Below are 15,196 nucleotides of genomic sequence, written 5' to 3'. Positions count from 1 at the left end.
AGCTCTGGGGCTGGAATTTGGGCTGAATGGCTCCTTTTTATCAGCCTCCACTTATCTCCTGGATGGGGAATGAGCTGTGGCCAACACCAGTGGCCCGCTATCTGGCCACCCAATGCAAGAGATAGAGGGAGGGGAATGGAGCGGGGCTCAGACCCCTCCAGGCTGCCGCTTGCTTGAGGCAGAACAGGGTAGATAAGATATCCCTTAAATGTTCAGCACTGTCAGTTATTGGGCCTCCACTTCAACCATTATACTTTCACATCTTTGGCTGTTTAATTAAGGCCTTTCAGTCTTGAATAGCCCTTGATTAGAAAGCTAATACTCTTGGGAGAAGGAACTCCTGAGGATGTTATCTATTAAAACCCCTGGGAGGTTGATGGGTAACTTGTCAAGAACAAGGTTTTTTGAGAAGGAACACAGATGGGAAGGGTGTGTGTACCTGTGCGTGGCCGTGGGCTGGGGGGATTGTGGAGAAGAGGGGACTAGCACGGCAGAGAGTGTTGTGTGAACCTCTTCCCGAGGACCCAGGATGACTGTCCCCTTCACTGTTGCCATGAAGTTGGGCTCTGCAGTGCACTGTGGTTGCAAGTGCTGTAAGCCTCTTGGGGGGGGGGGCGCTCCACGCATTGCTCAGCAGGGCTAAGTCATCACTAAACGTTAGCTTTTATGCTGAGTGATTAAAGACACAACAGCCCATTTAGCGAGTATGGGCTCCAGCTCAAACTGCCCCGGATTCCAGATCTCTTTTTCCATCCAATAGGATTAGTGACAAGCCTCGGCAACCGTACCAGGATTCACGTGTGGTGGCGTTGGTGACTGTGCCGATCCGCCACCAGGCAGCAGGGCCCGGCCAGCTGCTGTTACTACCGCAGACGACAGCCGTCAATCTAGCGCACAGAAGCCGCGGCTGGGTTCCTGGTGGCTCGCATGGCGGGCTCACTGTCCCCAGTTTGCACACTTGCTGGCAGGCCCAAGAGGAGAGGCTGCTGCACCTGCGGAAGGACCACCCCAGTCCGCAGGAATGGGGGGGGAGGGGGGGCGGGGGGCGGTGTCCTGTGCAGGGGGCATCCCTGTGATTCCTGCTGGGGATGCCTGTGGGTCTCCCCTGGGTGCAGAACGCCGCCTCCAGTCATGTCTCTGCTGCTCAGATCTCCGGACACTGCCCCATGCCCGAGGCCACCTCTGGGCAGCTGTGATCCCACCAGCTTGAGGATGGGGATGGGTGGAAGCCAAGTGGGGGAAGGGGTGACGGGCCACGTGTGAGGGAATCTGACGCCTTCTCCCCTGGAGGGGGGATCACTGGGATCAGGCCTTTGCAAGTGCCCACTGTTCCCAAACTAGGCCCTTCCAAGTGGCTCCCAAAGCTGTCCCCGCCCCCTGCCATCTCTCTGCCCCTTTATGGGCCCCTCCTAATACCTAATTTTGTATTATTTTAAAAAGAAGCCCCAAATTGTGTAACCTTCAGGCTTCCGGAGACCTGGACCCACTCCTGAGCTCTGCCCTGGGGAGGTTCCGGGGCCTCTCACCAGAGGAGAGCCCAGAAAGGGGAGGGGACGCCAGGCTGACAGAGGTGCGGGGGGACTTGATGCTCCCCTGCCTCCTCCTCTCAGTGCCAGGACACCCGGGTCCTCTTGGCCACTAATTGTGGGACACCAGACATTTCCCTTCCCTCGCCTCAGACTGCTCATCTGTAAATAGGAGAGTGCGATGAGAGGGTTTCTAGCATTGGAAGACACCCATGAGGACCCCGTGGGGGTGGCCTGGCTGGCCAGCTGCTCAAGAGGCAATGGGCCTCATTAGAGCCTGTTCACCAGTGTCGCAAGGGGTCACTGCCCACTGAGAAAAGAGCCCTGGGCCTGGGAATCACACTGCATCCTAGGGGGGCCTAATTCCACTCCTGGGGTGGGGGTGCCCAGACATGTGTGAGTATGTGGGGGTCCCAGAGGGAGAACAGAATGGCCCTCCCCTGGTTGAGGACTGAACTAAGTCATGTCTCCTGGGTTCTTCTGAACTGGGGATCCACCCAAGTCAGAGAAAGGGACCCTGCACCACTGTCTAGCTGGTCTCCCCCAGACTGGGGCCTGGGTTCCTGTGGAAAGCATGGGGCTTACTCTTTATTAGCTGCACCTAATCCTGGTCACTGTGGGGAAGGCTGAAGCAGCAGGGGCAGATGCCCCCCGGGAGTTCACTCTTCTTTTGTTGGGTGTGGGTGACGTCGTCAGATCTGAGTTCAAATCCCAGCTCTCTTGCGGCCTGGCTGTGTGGCCTTGGGCAAATGACTCAACCTCTCTGGAACTCAGTTTATCTTCAAAACAGGGAAACTAATATCTACCTCATTATTCTAAGGGTTAAATGAGCTAAGGTGTGTGACACTGCCTGGCACGGGGTAGTGCCTGGCGGCCACTTGTCATGACTATTATGCTCTCTACTCTTTAGCAGGGGGACAGTACATGTGCTGCTGCCCTGGGGGTTCCGGGAAGCAGACAGGGGCGAGGCAAAGGGCGAGGGAGAGATGGGGGTCTTAGCAGGTACCCCTGTCTGCTAGACACTGGGAGGCCCAGACACCTGGGTCCAGTGTGGCTTCATGGGGTGAGCAGCAGAAATGAAAGCCCCTTCCCTTGCCCAGGTGGGGTGCCCTATGGGGAGGCCCGGAGCCCAAGGGTGAGAATGGGGCCCCAGAAGAGGCCTTAGTGGCCGATGGAGTAGGCCCCCGAGTCCGTGGATTGCTTCTCCTCGGTGGTCTGGTCACTGGGGTACACGGGGTTGGCCGAGGCAGTGACCTTCAGTGTTGTCTCGTCCACCTGCAGGTGGAAGGGGTGGCATGATCGTGCTTTAACTGCAGGCACGACCCCCACCCCCGTCCCAACAGGGGTCTCTGCTTGGGCTCAGGGCCTCCTTGTCAGGGAGCCACAGCCAGTCTGTGAGATCCCAGCAGTCTTTCCATGCACCTCAAGGGCAAACAGAAATCTGAGCTAACCCAATAGCAGGACTTGTCCCACCTCAGAAATGGAGAGGGGACATGAGTGGATGGGGGTGTCGACAGTGGTGACCCACAGAGTCCCCACAGAGCCCATTCTTGGCCAAATACCTCTCTCTGGGCTCCCACTTTGCATGGAGGCCCCATGAACTCCCCTTATGAAGCCCCCAGAGGGGGAGCCTCTGGGAGTCCCCAGGGTCCAGCGCCCCTCCCTGCCCTGTCGGCTACCTCTCATGCCCCTCTGCCTGCCGCCCCCTCCCCTCCAGCTCACCTCCTCAAACTTCTTGGCTTTGTACTGGTCAGCCCCCTTGAGGAAGTTGAGTAGGATGATGTCGCAGAGGACAGTCCCCTGGAGGAGGAGAGGCAGGGTGGGCTCAGTGTGGCAGGAAGTGAGGGGCTCAGGTGGCTGCTGAGCCGCCTGGGCAGTGGGTAGGACTGTCCTCAGGCAGACAGCAGGCCAGGGCTTGGGGTGAGTCCTCCAAAGACACCTGATGTTTCCACTTGGAAAAATGTCCAAGGACTTTGGAGAATGTCTTCGTCACCTACCTCTCTGGCTCTTGGCAGTGACCGCAGACCAAAGTGCAGAGAGAGGACTTGGTGGGAGAAGAGGTGGGTGAGAGGGTAGATGTCCCTGGGAGCAGGGCTCTGGTCTTTAGGTCGTTGGAACCCTGGAGTCTCCTCCCTCCCCTTCATACTGGGGAGCAGGAATTTGTACAAACTCAGGTGGAGCCTCCTGCAAATGGGGAGTCTGCTTCGGGAGGTAATGAGCTCTCCCCGGGTGGAGATGCTCACTCAAGGACCGACCTGGCAGGGAACTGGTGAGGGAGACTGAGGCACCTGGCAAGAGGTCAGGCTTTACATTCTAGGCAGAAACAGGGCTTCCCTGGGCCACTTCCCAGCCACCCACCCCCAGCTGGGGGCCCACCTTGACTGGCCTCCTGTCTGAGCCTGGGGAGGGGGGCTAAACTCACCACTCCCACGGAGGTGAAGGCTGCCACGGAGCTGATGATGGTGGGGATGATGTTGAACTTGCCAGCCTGCAAGCACAAAGACCGAGGCTGAACGTGGACTCCCAGCCAGAGACGGTGGAGCAGGAGGCCCCAGCCCTTCACTGTACCAGTGAAGAGACGAGGCATGTGACCAGCTGAGGCCCTCAGAGCTGCTCAGTGGCAGGACCTCACCCCCTGACTGGAGGCTCTTGAGGACCCAAAACTGGCCTGGGTTCCGCACTCCCCCACCACCGCCCCGTCCCCCCATCCACCCCACCCAAGGACTCACGTTCCCGTACACCAGCACATCAAAGCGGATGCCAAAAGCCTTCAGGAGGGTGCGGTACTCACTGCCATTCTCCATCTTGTAGTACTTGGCAAACCTGGAAGCCAGAAGCAGAAGGTGGGTCCCACTGAGGGCTCCTACCTGAAGTTTCAGGGTCCTTCAGAGCCCATAACCCCCACTTACTAAACAACTCTGACCGATGGTTTGCTGGACACCTGCCACAGGCCTCCCCATGTGGTTAGCCGACGCTCTGCGCAGACATCACCTTGAGGGCTCGTTACACAGGCAGATCCCCAGGCCCAGCCTGAACCTGTACAGTCCGCATCTCTGTGGGTGGGGCTCTGAACTCTGCCTTCTAAGTAATTTCCCTAGATGATTCTGATGCATGCAAAAGTCTGAGTCCCGCTGGACTCCAAGTCTCTTCGGTGTTATTTGTTCGGGTACCCCAGGCCCCAGCTCGCTGCAGATGCGCCCCTCCCCAAAGGTTTCTCAGCCTACTTGGGTTCAAAGCCTGGATCGCCACTTACCAGTGGTGCAGACTTGGGCCAGTTACTCAGCCTCCCTGAGATAAATAACATTTTTTTCTTTTATTATTGAGAATGATATGGAAGTCCTGCTTCACAGGGCTGCTGAGAATTGAGGGAAAGCTCACACACCGGGGATCTAGAACAGTGCCTGGAACACGGTAAGCACCCAGGGAGTGCTCGCTGGTGTTGGCTGTTATTATTGCTGAATAAAGACATTTGCATTTGTAGAGCAGTTTCAAAAAGCCCTTCCAGACACCTCATGTCATTTCACTCTCATCACAGACCTGCGGGATAGGGATGTGACGGCTCTATTTTTCAAGTGAGGGTCTGGGGGTTAAGTGACTTGTCCAGGGTCACCCAGCTGGCTGAGACTGAATGCTAGATTTCCCTAAAACTATATTCTCTCCCCCTTCTACGCCGGGGCTGCTGGGGACAGATTAGAACAATCACCTTCAAAATGGGGTCACAAGTGCCTCACCGTGGAGATACCCAGGGAGGGGAAGGGACCGCCAGTGGTTTCGTGGTCATTAAGCATGCAAATTGCATGTGTCTAAAGCCAGTGCGTGCCCCCTCCAGCTCGGCCCAGTGTAGGCAAAACCCTAGTATCAGCAAAGTGTAATTTCTCAGGGCTACCGTGGACCCACGGCAGTAAAACGGGCTCCTGGGTCCCAGAAGCACAGGGAAGGTTAAGTGAGATGATGGGGCAAAGGGGCTCAGAAAACCCCCCTAACTGTGTAGGGTTGATGTGGGTCTTATTTGGTGCCGGCCGGCTCCCCACCAGTGTTTCTGACCCCCAGTTTCCTAGGCCTCTCCCAGAGAGAGGAGTCTGAGAAACTCCTTCCCCCGTTCCATGGCTGCGTGACGCCGCTCCCAGGGAAAGTGCATATGGGAAAATGGGCCCAGAGACGGAAATGCTCGACCCAAGTACACAGATAGCAGAGGGAGCACAGGCATGGGAGCAAGATCATTTTGGGGAAGAGTCATCTAAATGCATAAAATGTCAGCCAGTGTCTGCTCTGGCTGTGTGGAGCTCTGGAGTTGGGCAGAAACGAGTCCAGATTCTTGCTCCAACCCTTGCTGGTAGTGCGGCCTCTCTTTGTGACTCAGCCCTTAGGGTTTCTCTGTCCATGTCTATGAAACGGGGGTGCTCATGCCTCCCCCCACCCCCTGCCACGCACAGATCTGTTAGCGAGACAGGTAAGCACCGAGACCCATCCTTCGAGACGGGCACTGTCACCAGCCCCGTGCTGGACATTTTGCCTGTCGCTCCACACCTGTTCTCTGCCCACGCTCCTCTGCAGGGCCTGGGAGCCAGGCCTGCAGGCACTGCCTCCGCCAAGCTCTCTGCCTCTGGCTCCCGGGGGTTATGCAGTGGGAGGCATCCACGGGCGATCAGAGGGCAGCGTCAGGAAGGTGTCCAGGCTGCATGTTTTCGGGTGTGCCTCCGCCTAGGCAGGGCCGAGCGTGTGCGCCCCGGTGGTGCACCTGTTGCCTCAGGCCTGAAAGTAAGGCTGAAAACTGCTCAGTGAGGGAGAGCTTCCCTGGGGATCCCGACCTGGGAAGGTGTGTCCCGTGGACTTGGCAGCCGAGGGCAGAGGCAGGGGGTGCAGAGGAGACAGGATGATCTTCTCAAGACTGAGACCCACAGGAAAAATAGGAGTGGCCCCAGGAAGGAGGCTGAGAGAAGCCCAGCTACCTAAGCCTGAGAAGCAAAGACTCGGAGGACCCACTGCAACGAGGTGGCGAGTTATGGTCTGGGCGGTGGCGGCAGAAGGCTTCCCAGACCAAGGCACAACGGAGTGGGTCGGGCTGTACCAGCAGGAGATTGAAAAGCTCGACACCAGAAAGGAAGTCACTCATATGATGACGAGGACACCCAAGAACACGGCTCTCCAAGGAGGCCTCTCAGGGGACTGTAAAGAAGTTTCGAAAAGGAGCATCTGGACTGGACAGAAGGAAGTCCTCAGGGTGGCATGTTCAGGTTGGCCTGAGGCTACATACAGACTGCCACGGTTTCCACACCCATGATTACAGAGCACCGGGAAAAGAAGCAAATCTCTCAATACGAGCATCTCATGCCGTTAATCTCACAAAGGTGGCACGCGGACCCATTTTATAGATGGGAAGACGGAGGAGAAGGTGACTTGCCTGAGCCAGGATCCCAGTCTCTGCCCTTAACCCTGAACGTGCTGCTGCCTCTGGGCTCCGGGTGGCCGGTAAGGACACTGGCAGCCCTGGAGCCAGACCTCAGAGCCCTTCCTTGTTCTGTTCACATCACTGAGAACTCAGCTTCCCTGTCTGCGAGATGTGGCAGCCGATGTCTACGGGGGCAGGGGTGGGAGGGTGGGTCACAGATGCTTGGGGCCAGGCAGAGGCTGGGACCGTGCTCCCGAAGTCTGCGTTCCGGCCTGAGGCTGCAGCCAAGAAAAATGCTCTCGCCTCGACTTGGAGAACAAAAAGTCAGCATCCTGGGCACTGTGTTCAAAGCGAAGCCTGGCTAAATTTATCTTGGGAAGGAATGTGAAGGAACAGGGAGAAAAACCAAAGCGGACTTGGTTTTTCTCCAGCACCTGCCTTCCAAGAGGCAATAAGTATGATAAAATCATTATCTCACCAACCACCCACCCTCGGAGGAGGGTTGGCAGGGACTGGTTCTCTTCCTGGGTGGGAGGGAGGAGGAGGAGGAGGGCTCAGGGAGGGGGTGCCCGGAGTCCTGACTGCTGCACTCGTGTGCGGCTGGTGAGGGCCACGGAATCTGGCCCAACCCCATGGCGACGGGGCCTGGGTTGTCTCTTCTGTGGGCCCATACAGACCGTCACTAGACTATACTGCTCACCCCCTTGCAGTGAGCGAGGTGGGCCCTTGACTAGTTCTGGCCAGTGCGATGTGAAGGGAAGTGAGGTCCGCCTGTCGCCTGTGGGCCGAGGTGTCAGAGCTGGGTGTCTTGTACAGCCTCCCTGTCCTCATGGCCACTTCCTCAGGAGCTCTGGGTGAACTCGGGCCCTAGGGGAGACTGATTCAGTAGGCAACGGGAACCCAGCACCTCAGTGCCCCACCTCCAGCAGCTACACGAACATTTGTGTGAATCCTCTGAGCTAAAGGGGTTGTTTGTTACAGCAGCTAGCAATGCTTACCCTGACTGTTACAAACAGTCCTAATTGTCTAGCCGAGAAGCCTGAGATTCAGGGAGGAGACATTCTCAATCAAAGGACAAAGAACGAGCTAAAATTGGGGAGTTTTTCAAGATGAGCCAGAGAGAGGGCAAGTTCCCATGAGTTCACAATTCTAGGATGATTCTCTAGAAGAGTCGTGGAGGCCTGGGTGTGGTTCTGTTATCTTCAATTAGTTTTTCCACCCTGGACAAGCAACGCCTCTCTGAGTTTTCTACCTCAACTGGGTGGTGAGATTAGAAAGAGCCACAGGGAGGATGGATGAGATAATGTTGATATATAGAAAGTCCCTAAAACTTGTCTCTTTCTTTTCCCAGGATCACAATAAATGAAATTCTGCCTACAGTCTCCTTAGCCGCTGCAGTGTCCTGCCTCCTGGAGAGAATCACATCCACCATGAGAACAGCCAGTGGATACTGAGCACTTACTACATGGCGGCCCTGTGCCAAGGGCTTTATTTATACCTACTACCTCTTTGCAGACCCAGCCCCATGGAATCTTTGTTGCTCTTCCCATTTTACAGATGAAGAACCAGGATCATACAGATTAAGCAATTTGTCTGAGGTCCCCAAACCAACAGTCAGTGACCAAACCTGGGATTTGAACTCAGGCAGTCCAGGGCCAGAGCTTACCCTCTGAGCCAGCATTCTAGATTGTTCTTTTTGATGCCCAATTTCTGGGAGGTCCTGGCTAATTTCTTTCAGTTCTCCAGCCAGGGGCCCTTTTGCCTTGGCCAGATGAGTCCCGACACCCAGCGTCGCTGGCTGGGAGTAGAACGGGAAGGGCTATGGAGTGTGGGAAGAAGGATCCCCGGCCTCCTCATCTGAAAAGGGGATGATGAGCTGAGCTATACCATGGCCAGCCCTGGTTTCTCCCAAGTCCTCCGCTTCCTACCTTTCCAGATTTGGTTTCCTTGGCTGGGAATGCGGTCGATGAGAACAATGCCACCAGCACCCAGCCCGGCCCAGTCCACCTTCCTCACCTCAAGTGCCAGCCACGCCCCACGGCCCACTTTCTTGTGTTTCCTGAACACACGTCACAGACACCGACCTCTTGCCTTTGTCTGTGCTCGTCCCCCCTCCTCCCTTGCCCCCCTTGCAGGCTCCTATGCACCTACCTGGCCCAGCAGATGTCTAGAGCACAACAGCCTTAGCTATGCCAGGCACTGTGCTCAGCACTGCTGACTCCTTGGCAAGCTCTGCTCTCATCAGAGGGGGAGAAATATTAATAACCACTCACTCTCATCAATAGCTAAGATCTGACCTAAGGACCGAAGAGGAGAGAGCAGCATTCGACGAGCACACTTAGTGAAGACAATCTGACCTGGGCTGGCGGGTCAAGGAAGGCTGCATGTAAAGTGTGGTTACAGTCTCGGCCCAAGGATGGAGAGTTGAAAGGTGAGACGGCTAGAGGTGGGGGCAGCCGTCCAGGCTGAGGGAGCTGCAAGCCCTCTCACGGGCAAGGAGCTGGGTGGGCTGCAGGACAGGGGAGGGTGGAAGTGGATCCACGGCATCCCGGCTGACAGAGCCAGTGCCTGCATCTCTTTCCATGTCCACCTCGGGGCATGTCATGCCTGTAGCTTGACCAGGGAGGTGTGTTTCCACCACAGAAATTGGCAAACACCATGACCCGGGTGTCTCCTTTGTCTGTCTGATTTCTTTTTCTCCAGAGCTGGTTTCTCAGTGTGGGGCAGAGGCCACCTGTCCTGCCTCCACCTGGCCCAAGCCTCCACCTCAGCACCTGTGCACCAGACAGCACTTAACAGTTTGGACTGTGCGCCGGTTCTCGCTGTTGGCCTTTGCCTGCCTCCCTAGGGAAGGAATGAGGCCTGCTTGCTGAAAGCATCAATGAGATCCTGAGATTCCTGACGTCTCCCAGGTTGAGTTAAGCACTGTTGGCCTCCGGGTTTCCTCCTCCTGACTTGGCTTCTCTAAATCCTCGCATTCTTTGGATGGAGCCAGTATAAGGCAGTCGCATCAGGCTGTTTCTCTCCCAAACAGAAAGCATTTAGATCTGGCAGGTGGGAGAGTAGGTGCTATTGGTGGGAACCGGCCCCTGTGGAGGGGAAACAGGGTACGGGGGGCGTGGGGACAATCGAGACATGATATGTGTGCAGCACTTCCTCCTGCTGAGTGCTGGGCTGGAGGCTTGTACCTGTTACCTCATTTAGGCTTCACAGTGATGGCCAGGTCGTACAGCTGTTGGCCGAAGGGCTTTGAAATGAGACAGTCCTGGGTTCGAACGGTGGCTCCAAATTAGCTGACATCAGCCGAGGTAAAGCCCTGAGCCTCAGTCTCCCCAGATGTGAAATGGGGGTACTAGTGATGGCCACGGGCTGTGACAGAGGATTCTGTGAGCTGCAGAGCTTTCAGTGCACGGCACCTGGTACTGCCCTGGCAGGTGGCTGTTGAAGCTCCTGGGCCTGCCAGGGGCACAGCTAGGAACTGTACTCTCATGCCAACCCCTGCTGCTCCCCTGACAGACGAGCCAGAAAGGACACTTCACGGCAGCCACAGTGGGCAGGGACGTGTGGCGCTGGGACCATGGGTACGCACAGTGGGCGAGAGAACCACGCCTGCCACCTGCAGCCACTGGGCCCAGGAGGGGTGGGCACAGGGCAGGCTGAAGCTTCTCTGGTGGGCCCAGCTGCGAGGAGCATTGGAAGGGGGTGGATAGGTCCTGGTGTGCTCACCATCCTCCACTCTGACTCCCACAGGCCCCTTCCAGCCTTTCTTTCTGCTTGGCACGGGGCTTTGGTAAATGGGGGCACTGGGGGGTGCAGAAAGGGTGAGAAGGTGGCAGGTATTTACCCACTACTTCCCTGTGTGGCTGTGCTTCTGTCCGTGGCTGTGCTGCTCCCATCAGGGACCCCAGCTCTCAGCCAGGCTCCTGCTCCTCCCACTGGGGCTGTGGGGCTTGCGGTGGGAACGGCTTCCCACTCTGTTGGCTCCTGAGCGTCTCAGGGCAGGTCTCAGCAACCTTGTTGTGTGTGTTTCTTCACAGTCCCCCGCCGGGGATGCATTCCCACCCGGACCCTCCTGGAGACACCCGTCCTGTGACCAGACAGGACGACCCCCAGCAGAGCACCGAATCCAACAAGCTGAGGCCTGACGGGGCTGAGGCACGTGTGCGTGTGTGTGTACACGTGATCTCTCATGCCACGAGCAGCGATAGATAAAGGATGCGTAAGTACAAACACCAATTACCGTGATAAATCATTTGTCAGATGCGTGTCTGCCGGGCAGTGTGGAAGCTACGCTCCAATGTGACAGGCCTATAAATAATAGTGCACGCGTCAGCGGCCCGTTTCCCAAGCCTTCCCCCAGACACCCACATGCACTCCTTCAGACTGTTAGAGCTTGAAGGGACCTCCTCACCTTGAAGCAGCCCGTTTCACGGAAGAGGAAACTGAGGCCCACGGAGGGGCCGGGACTTGCTGAAAACCACACTGAGCATTTATCCGCAGCGAGGCCTGAACCACAGCCTCCTGACCCGAAGCCAGGGCCCTGTCTGCTTCAGCTTTGCTTCATCTTCATTCTGGTTGGCTTGCTCCAGCACAAATTATTTTCCGCATAAATATTTTGTTGCTTGGGTTCAGGGCTATCCGTCCCACGTGATCACAGGAACTGGCCTCGTTCACGTTTGTATCAGCCACAAAGCCTGATGTAATCTGGAACTGGAAGAGATCTCCGGGGCCCTCCCTTCGTTAGCCCTGAGGTTTGCTGCCGGGGCCTGGATCTCCCCAGAGAGGGGCAAGGCGCCACCCCTGCCTGGGGGAGCAGCTGGATGTGAGCCTCAGGAGGGAGGCCCGGGGCCTCAGGAGCATCCCCCGCGCCGGGCTGACGTTTGCAGGCGGTCCACACGCATCTGCTGAATGGAGAAGGCTTTTCTCACAAAGTATGAATCCCTTGGAAGCTCTCAGACATCTGTTTAGAAACGATCTCGTAGAGTGACGGAAATCCCTTGGTACAGCAGGGACACTAAGTGTTAGAGCCGCAGGGAAAACAGCAACAAAGTTTGCCGGGATCCCGGTTGGACTCAGTGAGGGAAAACTTGGGCCGGGGATCTGAGTGTCTGAGTGAAGGAACTGGTGTTCTCGGCGAAGCTTTTGCCTGGCGAGAAGTGATTTTGCCAGCTGAGAAATACTTTTACAGTTGACTTTCTACTGATAGGAAAATATCTGCTGGCAGGCTCATTGCGTGGGGGTGGGGCGACATCCTTGGAGCAGGCTGGGGCGCCTTCCCTTAGAGGGGACCCCGAGCCATAGCGACTTACTCAGATCCCGGGGACCTAGTCAGCCTCAGGGGCGGACGTTTTAAATGGTGGTTGGTTGTTGACCTTTTTAAACATATTACTTTTAATACATCTTGAATGAGGTGGGGAAAGATCAATGGACGTGGAGCTGGAAGGTGTACCTGACAGCCAGGTGGCTATCGCTGCTTGTCCTGGGAGTGACCTTTTTGGCCTCAGTTTCCTTGGCTGTGATGGGGTGTCACCGGGCTTACAGGGGCCTTGCAGTTACCAGCATAGGCTCTGGAGGCTGTTGGAATTTGAAATCCCAGCCAGCACCGTTTGCTGTGTGGCTTCAGCAGGTCACCAAACCTCTGAGTGTCAGTTGCCGCAGCAGCAGCTGGAAGATTCTTTCCCTTCCTTTCCCTTCCGAGGTGATGAGATAATTTGCAAAGAGCACGTGTTGAGTCCCTGGCTCCCAAGCACTCAATGAGGGTTAGCTGCTGTTTCCCACCAAAAACGCTGGTTTGTCGTGAGGACAGGCTAGACATGAAAATTATAAAAGGCTGAATATATTCAGGATCGCTCTGATGGCCTCTCCTCCCACCTCAACCTCAAGAAAGAGGAAGACGGATCTTAGCGACTGCAAAGCAACATACACCCCTGTCGGAGGGGCCTTCAAGCCTCTCTGTGGAGATGAGGGAGGATGGCTGCTTTTTAACACATATTCTATGGCTTTTGGAAGGAGAGAGATCCAGATTGCAGAAAGAATGATCAAAGCCAAGGGCGCGCTTTCGATTCCGTCTCTGTCAATTGGCCTAAGATCTTGCTGAACTGCACGTTTCTGCGTGGAAGCGGAGCGGGCGCCAAATTTCAGAGCTCCAGGAAAGCTGCTGTGGGTACATTTCCAACACGAAACCATCACTAGAAACACCTACAGCACGAGGAACATCTAGCAGCTGAACAAGTGTTTTTCGTCCCAGACACCAAGATAGGAAATCCAAAACTGCCTGGCCTTTTAGTAGCAAAGCTGCCTTAGCAGGGCTCAGGGTGGGAAATAAGAATCAGACATCGCTGGACCCACTGTTCTGCTCCTGTGCCATCACCCCAGCCATCACTGCTGGGTCTGTCTCTTCCCCTTGCTCCTTTGTTGCAAACGATGTGGCGGTGGAAGGTGTGCTAGAAACAGCGGCTATGCAGCGGGGCCCTGGGTTTGAGTCCCGTGTCCCTCTGAATTAAGCCGCGTAATCTTGGGCAAGGCTCCATCTTTAGGAGCCTACTATGGGGGTGTGGGTGTGGGAGCTGTGAACCTGTCCAAATAGGCGTGAAAAGGCTTTGCAAACTGACCTGGAGGGGCTCTCCATCTGAGGTCTGGGGATGGGCTTTTAGAGATCTCCAAAGTCTTCAAATTCTATGCTTCCTAAATGCAGAGAAAAAACACTGGAGGGAAAGCCCACTAAACGGTCCAAGATGTTAACTTCCATGGAGGGGAGGAAGACTGGAGGAGGGAAAGGGAGTCTCCACATCATTACTCGTATGCATCCGTATCGCTGGGATTTATTACTCTGACGATGTATTTATATCTTATTTGTAGAAATAAGTTTTTTTTTTTTGAATGAAGATGCCTGCCAAAGTGCTCATGTCTATGATTATGTGCATCTTACTGGGCATTTATTTGGTCCATGAGTTCATCGGGGGCATAGAAAGGGTTAGAGACCTCCAAGTGCTCACGAAGGACACCCTCCTCCCCGCCGGTCCATGCTCCTGCCTTCCCCACCCTGCCCGGGGCTGCCTCCATTGGCGGTCTGTCCAGGTCACAGTGCCTGTCACCACAGCGGTGTCTCCAGGTTCCAGTAACTGCTTCCTGCCCTCGCCCCTTCAGACCTGGGCCGTCACCAATGTCCTGTTACTGGTCCCAGGCCCTGCGCTACCCTTCATGGTTTCCCTGCCCACACCTTTGAAACAGTCCCTTTATTAAACTCTCCTCAAATTACCCAGTCTGTGTGCGCCATCTGTTTCCTGCTGGGACCCTGACTGCTACAGTATTTTTAATCTGTCTTTGTACCATCTCTGCCCGTACACTCACACGTCTTCGCATACATTCCCTGACACCCTCACGCACGCTCCACACGCAGGCACACACCACACTTACACACTCACCCACAGACTTGCACTCATCCCCTCACAAACACACTCACTCGTTCAAAGACTTGCACAACATTCACATTCACATGCACCACCGGCCGCTCCCAGCACCCCAGGGAGATTTTAACCCTCTGGTTAAAATCCTGCTCCCGTGAATGGAAGGTCCACCTGTAATGGGAGACATCACCGATGCGTCACTGAATTGTGACTCTTGCCAGTTCTTCTTCTTTTTCTTTAGAAATGCTGTTCTTGGCCTACTACTAATCCGGATGGACCCACCAATGCCACACTCTCAATGTACTTGGAAAGAGGCTTTGTAAAAGTACCAACTGAAAGTGGCTCCTGGAGAGGTTAGCCATACAGAATAGATATAGGATTAATAGCAAAATCTCTCCACCAAGTTTCAGGTAGGGACAGAGGGCAACTTGAGGAGATCATACACAAAAAAGATTAATTTAGATGGACGGCACCAGGTAATATGGGTGGAAGTTGAAGGGAGACACATTCTGGCTCAATACAAGGTCATCTTTCCAATAATGGGAGCTGTCAAGGGGAGACGGGCCATCTTGTGAAGAAGGGCCATGTCACAGCGAGACTGATGCAGAAAGAGCTGGCACAAAGGACCTCAAAGTCTCCCTAGATGCCCCTGTAACCTTGGGCAAGTCACTTCCCCTCTGAAATTTCCACTTCCTCACTTGTTAAATGGCCACCTCAGTCTAGGGGTACCCAAGGGGTCCTCGACGACTACGAATCCTCTACATCTCTGATCCTACAGGCAAAGAGCTGCAAGAAGTGGGAAGGGGGGCGCATTTGGAAAGGAGCTGCAGAAGTAATTAGTGATGGAAATGCGAATCTCTAGCTGCCTCCCGTCT

At 55.5% G+C, this 15,196-nt stretch overlaps 1 protein-coding gene across 3 annotated transcripts in view; it reads right to left on the bottom strand.

Annotated features, from left to right (window-relative positions):
* Positions 1 to 640: 640 nt before the first annotated feature.
* P2RX3 (purinergic receptor P2X 3) overlaps positions 641 to 15,196 on the bottom strand; it is a 29,139-nt gene continuing 14,583 nt past the window's right edge. For 2 of the 3 annotated variants that reach the window (XM_072790844.1, XM_072790845.1), the window contains exons 9-12: positions 4,256 to 4,349; positions 3,949 to 4,014; positions 3,249 to 3,326; positions 2,090 to 2,801 (exon numbers count right to left, since the gene is read on the bottom strand). In XM_072790844.1, the coding sequence (XP_072646945.1) occupies positions 2,688 to 2,801; positions 3,249 to 3,326; positions 3,949 to 4,014; positions 4,256 to 4,349 (352 nt within the window). In that variant the 3' untranslated portion in view covers positions 2,090 to 2,687. Of the gene's footprint in view, positions 993 to 2,089; positions 2,802 to 3,248; positions 3,327 to 3,948; positions 4,015 to 4,255; positions 4,350 to 15,196 lie in introns of those variants that run through there. The other variant, XR_012013917.1, reaches the window with a different exon arrangement.

This window comes from Canis lupus, chromosome 21 (genome assembly GCF_048164855.1).
Source record: "Canis lupus baileyi chromosome 21, mCanLup2.hap1, whole genome shotgun sequence".
Taxonomy (NCBI): Eukaryota; Metazoa; Chordata; class Mammalia; order Carnivora; family Canidae; genus Canis; species Canis lupus.
Note: the sequence above shows the minus strand (reverse complement) of the source record. Positions and strands in the feature narration are given on the sequence as shown.